Consider the following 10,350-nt stretch of genomic DNA (forward strand, 5'->3'; position numbering starts at 1 on the left):
AATTTTTTCCTCATTTTCTTGTAGGATTCCACTTAAGCATATGGTTTTTTTGATAATAAGATAATTGATGTTAAGTTCATTTTTTAATAACTTTTCAGACTGGACAACTTCTACTGTTATACTTTCAAGTTCATTGGATCTTGTCTCAATGCTAGTATGCTATTAACGTTCAGTGATAATGTATAACATTCAGTGTATAAACAACAGGAGACTTGTCTGTGGGTGTCCGGGAGTCTCCGGCAAAGGCCTGGGTCTGTGGTGGCCTGCTGCAGGGTTGGGGGCAAGGACTGTAGCAGTACATGCATGGGATCTTTTGAGGTCACCATTATATAATCTTCATCACCTCCACTATAGTTTAGCCCCAGGTCAATAGCAGGGAGGGAACACAGCTCCACCCATCAACAGAAAATTGGATTAAAGATTTACTGAGTGTGGCTCCCAGCTCATCAGAACAAGACCCAGTTTCCCCCTCAGTCAGTCTCTCCCATCAGGAAGCTTTCTTAAGCCTCTTATCCTTCTCCATAAGACTGAAAGCCACAGTCACAGAAAACTAACCAATCTAATCACATGGACCACAGCCTTGTCTAACTCAATGAAACTATGAGCCATGCCGTGTAGGACCACCCAAGATGGACGGGTTATGGTGGGGAGTTCTGACAAAATGTGGTCCACTGGAGAAGGGAATGGCAAACCACTTCAGTATTCCTTCCTTGAGAACCCCATGAACAGTATGAAAAGGCAAAAAGATAGGACACTGAAAGATAAACTCCCCAGGTCAGTAAGTCAGTGAAGTCGCTCAGTTGTGTCTGACTCTTTGCGACCTCGTGGACTGTAACCCACCAGGCTCCTCTGTCCATGGGATTCTCCAGGCAAGAATACTGGAGTGGGGTTACCATTTCCTTCTCCAGGGGACCTTCCCGACCCAGGGATGGAACCCAGGTCTCCCGCATTGGAGGCAGACACTTTAACCTCTGAGCCACAAGGGAAGACCCTCCCCAGGTCGGTAGGTGCCCAATATGCTACTGGAGATCAGTGGAGAAATAACTCCAGAAAGAATGAAGAGACGGAGCCAGAGCAAAAACAACACCCAATAGTGGACGTGACTGGTGATAGGGGCAAGGTCCAATGCTGTAAAGAGCAATATTTCATAGGAACCTGGAATGTTAGGTCCATGAATCAAGGCAAATTGGAAGTGGTCAAACAGGAGATGGCAAGAGTGAAGGTAGACATCTTAGGAATCAGCAAACTAAAATGGACTGGAATGGGTGAATTTAACTCAGATGACCATTATATCTACTGCTGTGGGAAAGAATCCCTTAGAAAAAATGGAGTAGCCACCATAGTCAACAAAAGAGTCTGACATGCAGTACTTGGGTGCAGTCTCAAAAACAGAATGATCTCTGTTAGTTTCCAAGGCAAACCACTCAATATCACAGTAATCCAACTCTGTGCCCCAACCAGTAATGCTGAAGAAGCTGAAGTTGAATGGTTATATGAAGACCTACAAGACCTTTTGGAACTAACACCCAAAAAAGATATCCTTTTCATTATAGGGGACTGGAATGCAAAAGTAGGAAGTCAAGAAACAGCTGGAGTAACAGGCAAATTTGGCCTTGGAGTACAGAATGAAGCAGGGCAAAGGCTAATAGAGTTCTGCCGAGAGAACGCACTGGTCATAGCAAACACCCTCTTCCAACACAAGAGAAGACTCTACACATGGACATCACCAGATGGTCGACACTGAAATCAGATTGATTATATTCTTTGCATCCAAAGATGGAGAAGCTCTATACAGTCAGCAAAAACAAGACCAGGAGCTGACTGTGGCTCAGATCATGAACTCCTTATTGCCAAATTCAAACTGAAATTGGAGAAAATCACTAGACCATTCAGGTATAACCTAAATCAAATCTCTAACAAATGTGGAATAATACAGTGGAAGTGAGAAATAGATTTAAGGGACTAGATCTGATAGACAGAGAGCCTGATGAACTATGGACAGAGGTTCATGAGATTGTACAGGAGACAGGGATCAAGACCATCCCCATGGAAAAGAAATGCAAAAAAGCAAAACGGCTGTCTGAGGAGGCCTTACAAATAGCTGTGAAAAGAAGAGAAGCCAAAAGCAAAGGAGAGAAGGAAAGATATTTCCATTTGAATGCAGAGTTCCAAAGAATAGCAAGGAGAGATAAGAAAGCCTTCCTCAGCGATCAATGCAAAGAAATAGAGGAAACAATAGAATGGGAAAGACTAGAGATCTCTTCAAGAAAATTAAAGATACCAAGGGAATATTTCATGCAAAGATGGGCTCAATAAAGGACAGAAATGGTATGGCCCTAACAGAAACAGAAGATGTTAATAAGAGGTGGCAAGAATACACAGAAGAACTGTGCAAAAAAAATCTTCATGACCCGGATAATCATGATGGTGTGCTCACTCACCTAGAGCCAGACATCCTGGAATGTGAAGTCAGGTGGGCCTTAGAAAGCATCACTACGAACAAAACTAGTGGAGGTGATAGAATTCTAGTTGACCTATTTCAAATCCTAAAAGATGTTCTGTGAAAGTGCTGCACTCAATATGCCAGCAAATTTGGAAAACTCAGCAGTGGTCACAGGACAGGAAAAGGTTTTCATTCCAGTCCCAAAGAAGTGAAGTGAAGTTGCTCAGTCATGTCCGGCTCTTTGCGACCCCATGGAGGGTAGCCTACCAGGCTCCGCGGTCCATGGAATTTTCCAGGCAAGAATACTGGAGTGGGCTGCCATTTCCTTCTCCAGGGGATCTTCCCAATCCAGGGATCGAACTTGGGTCTCCTGCATTGCAGACAGACGCTTTACTGTCTGAGCCACTAGGGAAGCCCAAAGAAAGGCAATGCCAAAGAATGCTCAAACTACCACACAATCGCACTCATCTCACATGCTAGCAAAGTAATGCTCAAAATTCTCCAAGCCAGGCTTCAACAACACATGAACCATGAACTTCCAGATGTTCAAGCTGGTTTTAGAAAAGGCAGAGGAACCAGAGATCATATTTCCAACATCTGCTGGATCATTGAAAAAGCAAGAGAGTTCCAGAAAAACATCTATTCCTGCTTTATTGACTATGCCAAAGCCTTTGACTGTGTGGATCACAATAAACTGTGGAAAATTCTGAAAGAGATGGGAATACCAGACCACCTGACCTGCCTCTTGAGAAATCTGTATGCAGGTCAGGAAGCAACAGTTAGAACTGGACATGGAACAACAGACTGGGTTCAAATAAGAAAAGGAGTATTTCAAGGCTGTATATTGTCACCACGCTTATTTAACTTATATGCAGAGTACATCATGAGAAACGCTGGGCTGGAGGAAGCACAAGCTGGAATCAAGATTGCCGGGGAGAAATATCAATAACCTCAGATATGCAGATGACACCACCCTTACGGCAGACAGTGAAGAGGAACTAAAGAGCCTCTTGATGAAAGTGAAAGAGGAGAGTGAAAAAGTTGGCTTAAAGCTCAACATTCAGAAAACTAAGATCATGGTATCTGGTCCCATCACTTCATAGCAAATAGATGGGGAAACAGTGGCTGACTATTTTTTTGGGCTCCAGAATCAGTGCAGATGGTGATTGCAGCCATGAAATTAAAAGACGCTTCCTCCTTGAAAGGAAAGATATGACCAACCTAGGCAGCATATTAAAAAGCAGAGACATTTTCTTTGCCAACAAAATCTGTCTAGTCAAGACTATGGTGTTTCCAGGAGTCATGTAGGGATGTGAGAGTTGGACTATAAAGAAAGTTGAGTGCCGAAGAATTGATGCTTTTGAACTGTGGTGTTGGAGAAGACTCTTGAGAGTCCCTTGGACTGCAAGGAGATCCAACCAGTCTATCCTAAAGGAAAGCAGTCCTGAATGTTCATTGGAAGGACTGATGCTGAAGCTGAAATTCCAATACTTTGACCGCCTGATGCAAAGAGCCTACTCATTTGAAAAGACCGTGATGCTGGGAAAGATTGAAGGCAAGAGAAGGGGATGACAGAGGATGAGATAGTTGGATGGCATCACTGACTCAATGGACATGAATTTGAGTAATATCCGGGAGTTGGTGATGGACAGGGGGGCCTGGCGTGTTGCAGTCCATGGGGTCTCAAAGAGTCGGACATGAGTGAGTGACTGAAGTGAACTGAACGTTCAGTGAAGATTTTTAAGTTTCAGACACTGCATTTAAGAGTTCTAGAGTTCATTTGGTTCTTATAGTTTCTTACTTTCTGCTGAGATTTCTCATCTGTGAATTTATTATGACCATATTTTCTTTTATGTATTTAAACATATTTATAATAGCTACTTTAGAATCCTTTGCAGCTAATTTTAATGTCTGAATCATTTCAGGCATTGTTTTTTCCCTTGATTATCGGTCACATTTTCTGTTTCTTCATGTTTCTTGTGATTTTGGATGTTTTTCTGGACATTGTTGATCATATGTATATTGTAGAGACATTCTTCCACTATATTCTTTCAAAGTGTGTTGAGTTTCGTTTCATCAAGCAGTTAACTTGGTGGAACTCGGTTTCCAAGTTCTGTGTTCACTCCTTGACAGGAACCAGTTAAGAATTATGTTAGTTCTTTTTTGCCTTAGCTGAGCTTTGTCTTGAACATGCGTAGTTAAGGGGTTAGCTAGAGATTTTGGCTGTTTATTTGTAGAATTTGGGGTTCTTCTTTTGCGGTTCTTTTTCTGAGATTTCCCTTTCTCATTTTTCAACTCCTGCTGTTCTCCCACACTGCTGTGAGTCCTCAGTCACCTTGCAGTACCAACTGGCATCTTCCCTCAGGAAAAAAGTCATATAAATGGCAGTCTGACCCAGTGTTCTCTGCCGTTCTCCATTCTGTGAGATCCTTTCTACTTTCTGACTGGTTGCTCTCCAGCGTCTTTGGATTGCTGTTTGATTGTGTTTCGTCTGGACTTCACGTTACCTGCAGGAGGGTTGGTCTGATAGAAGGCACTCCTCACTGTTAATGGAAGAACTCCTTGCATAACTTTTCTTTCTAGTGTGGTAAAAATACATTTAAAATTTGCCTTTTAGCCTTTTAAGTGTACATTCAGGGGCCTTAATTGAGTTTACAGTCTTGTTCATCAGTTCTTACTGTCTTTACCCGGAACTTTTTCTTATCCAAATAGTGACTCTGTGTCCCAGAAGCAGTACATCCCACTCCCTCTCCCCCACCCTCTGGTAACCTCTAATGTACTTTCTGTCTCAATAAAACTCCCTATTCTACGTATTTCACCTGAGTGAATCCTGCAATATTTGTTCTTTTGTGTCTGGCTTATTTCAGTTTTAGCATGGTGTTTTCAAGTTTCATCCATGTTGTAGAATGTATCAGAACTCTTTTTAAGCCTGAATATTGTCCCATTGTATGGATATGTTTTATGTATCCATTTGTCTGTTGATATCCACCTGGGTTGTTGCCACATACTTGCTGTTGTAAATAATGGATGCTGTAATGAATATGGATGTAAAAGTGTCTGTTCGAGTTCCTGCTTTCATTTATTTAGGGTATATACCTATAAATAGTGCTGGATTGTATGGTAATTCTTCAACTTCTTGAAGAACTGCCAAACTGTTTTCCACAGTGGCTGTACTATTTTATATTCCTACGAGTAATTACAAGTTTCCAATTTCTTCAGATTCTCACCGACATGTATTTTCCTTTTATTTATTTATTATTATAGTCATCCTAGTGGGTATGAAGTGGTGTCTCACTGTGATTTTGATTTTTGTGTCTCTAATGACTATGTTGAGTGTCTTTTCATGTTCTTGTTGATGGTTTATGTGTGTCTGGAGAAATGTCTATTCAAGTTTTCTGCCCATTTTTTGAGTGGTCTTTTTATTGTTGACTTGTAGGAATTCTTTATATATTCTGGTTATTAAATGCATATCAGACATGATTTGCAAATGTTTTTTCCCATTCTGTAGTTTTTCCACTTTGAGCGTCTTCTGACGCACAAAAGTTTTTATTTTGATGAATCCAATTTATCTAGCTTTTCTTTCTTCATTTATGCTTTTGGTATCATATTTTAGACTCCACTGCCAAATCCAAGGTAATGAAAATTTACCCATTTTTTTCTAGGAGTTTTGTGGTTTTAGCTCGTTTGTTTATGTTCTTCATCCATCTTACAGCGTTAATTTCTGTATATTTGCAGGAGGTAGGGATGCAGCTTTACTCCTTTGCATGTGGAAATCCAGTTTTCCCAGCATTATCTGTTGAAGAGATATTCTTTCCCCCCATTGATGGACTTGATGCCTTTGTCAGAAGTCAGTTTACCATATGTGTAAGGGTTTATTTCTGAACTCTCAGTTCTATTCCATTGGTCTATATATCTACCCTAAAGCCAGTATCACACTATTTTGATTATTTAGTGTAACTTTGTAGTAAGTTTTAAAATTGAGAACTGAATACTCCAACTTTGTTCTTTTTCAAGATTGTCTTGGCAATTCAAGGCTTCACATTTTCATATGAATTTGAGTTTTGGTTTTTCCATTTCTACAAATCAACAACTTTTTAAAAAACTTGCTCTTTGGATTCTGATTACTTTAGAGAGTTAATCAGGTCAATACAGACATTTAATTCACATAATGGATTATAAAGAAGTGTCTAAACACTTGTCCTTTCTTCTGTTGAAGTACAATTGAATTGTTTCTAGTGTTTTGCTTTTATAAACAATGCCATAATGAACATTCTTTGTTTGATACTTGTCCATGTGTTGGAAAGTGTCGTTAGGAGAGTAGTTCTCAACCTGGGCAGTTTAGTCTGCAAGAGAACATTTGGCAGTGTTTGGAGACATTTTTGACTATCAAGACTGAGGAGGAGCGCTACAGGCACCTAGCAGGTGGAGAGACCAGAGGTGCTGCTAAATGCTGCAGTGGTGGAGCAGATTCCCACCCACCCAGCTACAAGTATGATCCAAATTACACAATTTGTAAATAGTACCGAGGTTAAGAAACTCTGCTCTGGGGCATATACTTAGAAGTGGGATTTATAAAGCCCTAGAATGCTTCCATGGTGGCTCAGATGGTAAAGAATCTGCCTGCAAAGTTTAAGACCCAGGTTTGATCCCTGGGTTGGGAAGATCCCCTGGAGGAGGGAATGGCAACCCACTGCAGTATTCTTGCCTGGAGAATTCCATGTTCAGAGGAGCCTGGTGGGCTATGGTCCATGGGGTCACAAAGAGTTGGACATGACTGCATGACTAACACTTTCACTTTCAGGATGTGTACAGTCTTTTTTTGTTATTATATTAATGGATTTCTATAAAACATGAAGAAGATATTTCCAATTCAGGTAAAGGTTTTATTTGAAATACCTGGAATTAAAATGAAGGTTTCTTTGGTGATGCTGGTAATCCAGCAGCTATAAGCAATTTAATTGTCTTAAACCAGATAAAATAGCAGCATTATTCAGAGTTCACTAATTTGTTGACTCACCCAGAGGGGGCACGTGACTTTTTAACCTTTGTGCACTGTTACTTCCTGCCTGATGATAATATTGATTTTAGAGTGAGAATCTGCTGTTAATCTGCGCTGAGGAATGGTGGTTGTAATATCAAGTTGACTGAATGAGAGAAAAATTACAGTGTGAAAAATGTAGAATTTTTTTTTTTTTCTGAGAAAGATGTTTGTTAAATATTGAACGCTTAAAGTTTGAAAAGTTTCTAAATGTGATTTAAATTGGTGTTTAAATTGAAGACAGAGGAATGAACCTTAAGAATTTCAAGACTCACTTTTAAGCCTATAAAGACCCATAGTTCCCGATTTGAAAATGTGATGAAGTTTATTCCTGGGAACTGTGTGTTTTTGTGTACATACCATTTTGCATATGATTTTTGGGTAGTTTATGCATGCTCCTGAAGCCTACTCATGGACCACTCCTACTCCCTTTGAACCTTCTAGATTTTCAGATTCAGGACTTTGGTAAAATTCTTAAAATGCTAATAATAAGATACAGGGTATTTGAAATTATCACTGAGTAGTGAAGACACAGCTATATTTTGTTCATGTCTGATTTTGCAAATGCATAAGACTCAGTGGTAGAATTAAGTCCTTCAATGTTAAATGAATGAATACAGATCTTGTTTTAATACCTATAACCTTCATTTTTTTTTCTTTTTACTAGGCATATGCAGCAGTGCTGTGGCAACAAGCTAATGAAAACAGACAAAATTCAACTGAAAAAGCATGTTTTGGAATCTCCCTACCAGAAGAAAAACTTGATGACTTTCGTGATGAACAGATTGGACAATTGCAGGAACTGATGCAAGAAGCCACTAAACCCAACAGGCAATTTAATATTACTGAGTCTAGGAAACCAAAGTTTTAGTCTACACAATAACGTTTAAGAAAGGATTTCAAGTTCAGAGCCCTTTAACTATCATTGGTTTTTAAAATTTGTTTCTTAAGGTTTTAGATTTGAAAATGCCTGGTGTTAATGAAATATTCTTTTTGGGGATATTTTGAATGTTGTCTGTAATATACAGATCAGGATCATGAGTGGATGAAACTACATTTATTGAAGTAGTAACAGTTGCTGGATAGGATTTGTGTTTTGGACTACATAAGAAAGAACGGTTCTAAACTGGACAAGCTTGTGAAATTGTCCCCAAAATTTTATATGTAAATTTGTTTTAATGCTATTCATGTTTAAGCATTAGTCTCATGGCTCTAGCTATACCAGATAAGTATTTCATGATCATGATAGATACAGAATTCCAAGGTCATTACTTAATTTCTATTTGCATGGAGTACTTTTTAGTATCCTCTCACTTTCATTCAGTATCCCTAGATCTGAAGTGGGTCTCTTGTAAACAGCATTTATAGGGATCTTGTTTTTGTATCCATTCAGCCAGTCTGTTTTTCGGTTGGAGCATTTAATCCATTTAGATTTAAGGTAATTATAAATATGTATGTTCTTATTGCCATTTTGTTAATTATTTTGAATTTGTTTTTGTAGGTCTTTTTTTTTTTGGTTTATGGTTACCATGAATTTTTAATATAGCAGTCTACATTTTAAGTTGCTGGTCTCAAATGCATTTCCAACATCCTGCATTTGTATTCTCTTCTCTTCTCACAGTCACTGGTTTTGATGTTTGTGTGTGGATGATTGCCTACTTTTACTGTATGTTTGCCTTTATGGGTGAGCTTTCCCATTTGTAATTTTCTTATTTCTAGTTGTAGCCTTTTCTTTTCTGTCTATAGAGAAGTTCTTTAGTATTTGTTGTAAAACTGGTTTAGTGGTGCTGAATTCTCTTAGCTCTTGATTGTCTATAAAACTTCTGATTTCTCTGTCAAATCTGAACGAGAGCTTTGCTGGGTAGAGTATTATTAGTTGTAGGTTTTTCCCTTTCATTACTTCAAATAAATATATCATGCCACCCCCTTCTGGCCTGCAGAGTTTCAGCTGAAAAATCAACTGATAACTTTATGGGGATTCCCTTATATGTTAATCGTTGCTTTTCCCTTGTTGCTTTTAATATTCTCTCTCTGTCGTTAATTTTTAATCAGATATTAATATGTATTTTGGTGTGTTCCTCCTTGTGTTTATCCTCTCGGGTGGGGCCAGGTCTCCGTGTCGCAATGGCGACCTCCAGGAGAGCTCACACCAGCAGGTATCTCCTGGGGCCGCCCCTGCCTGAGCCACGAGAGAGCCTCAGGAGCGGCAGGTCCGTCTGGCCCAGGCGCCCTTGGAGCCGCGACTCCGCCCCGGGTCCCAGTGCGCGTGGAACCTCGGGTGCGCCCTCCCAGAGTGGAGTCTCTGTTTCCTGCAGTCCTGTGGGGCTCCTGCACGCAGGCCCTGCTGGCCTTCAGAACCCTGGGGGCTCCTCCCCCCAGTGACAGACCCCGGAGGCCGGGGAGCCTGCCGTGGGGCCCGGAACCCTCACTCCTGTGGGAGAGCATCTGTGATGTAATTATTTTCCAGATACGAGTTGCCCGCCAGCAGGTATGGGATTTGATTATGTTGTGAAAGTGCCCCTCCTCATCTCACTGTGACTTCTTTTTTTGTCTGTGGGTACAGAAAGTCTTTGGGGGTGAATTCAAATCTAATTTGTCAATGGTTCTTCAGCAGTCAGTTGTGAGTTTGGTGTTTTCATGAGAGGTGGTGACCTGAAGTCCTACAAGGTTATTATTTAAATTCATTGCTATCCTGAAAACTTCATCATTTCTGCTTTTAATAATACATAAGATTACTCATTTAAGTGTTCCTTCTTCCTGAGTCATTGTTTATTTACAATGAAAGGTTAAAAAGTAGCTTTAGAATTCAGTACTTTACATATTATCATTTGTCTAATAGATTATACAATGTAACAGATGACCCCTTAAA

The 10,350-nt window shown here is 39.9% G+C and overlaps 1 protein-coding gene across 1 annotated transcript in view; it reads left to right on the top strand.

Annotated features, from left to right (window-relative positions):
• SDHAF3 (succinate dehydrogenase complex assembly factor 3) overlaps positions 1-9,404 on the top strand; it is an 86,212-nt gene extending 76,808 nt beyond the window's left edge. Inside the window, exon 2 of the mRNA XM_043872298.1 lies at positions 8,149-9,404. Coding sequence (XP_043728233.1) covers positions 8,149-8,352 — 204 coding nt within the window. The 3' untranslated portion in view covers positions 8,353-9,404. The remainder of the gene's footprint in view (positions 1-8,148) is intronic.
• Positions 9,405-10,350: the final 946 nt, after the last annotated feature.

This window comes from Cervus elaphus, chromosome 18 (genome assembly GCF_910594005.1).
Source record: "Cervus elaphus chromosome 18, mCerEla1.1, whole genome shotgun sequence".
Classification (NCBI taxonomy): domain Eukaryota; kingdom Metazoa; phylum Chordata; class Mammalia; order Artiodactyla; family Cervidae; genus Cervus; species Cervus elaphus.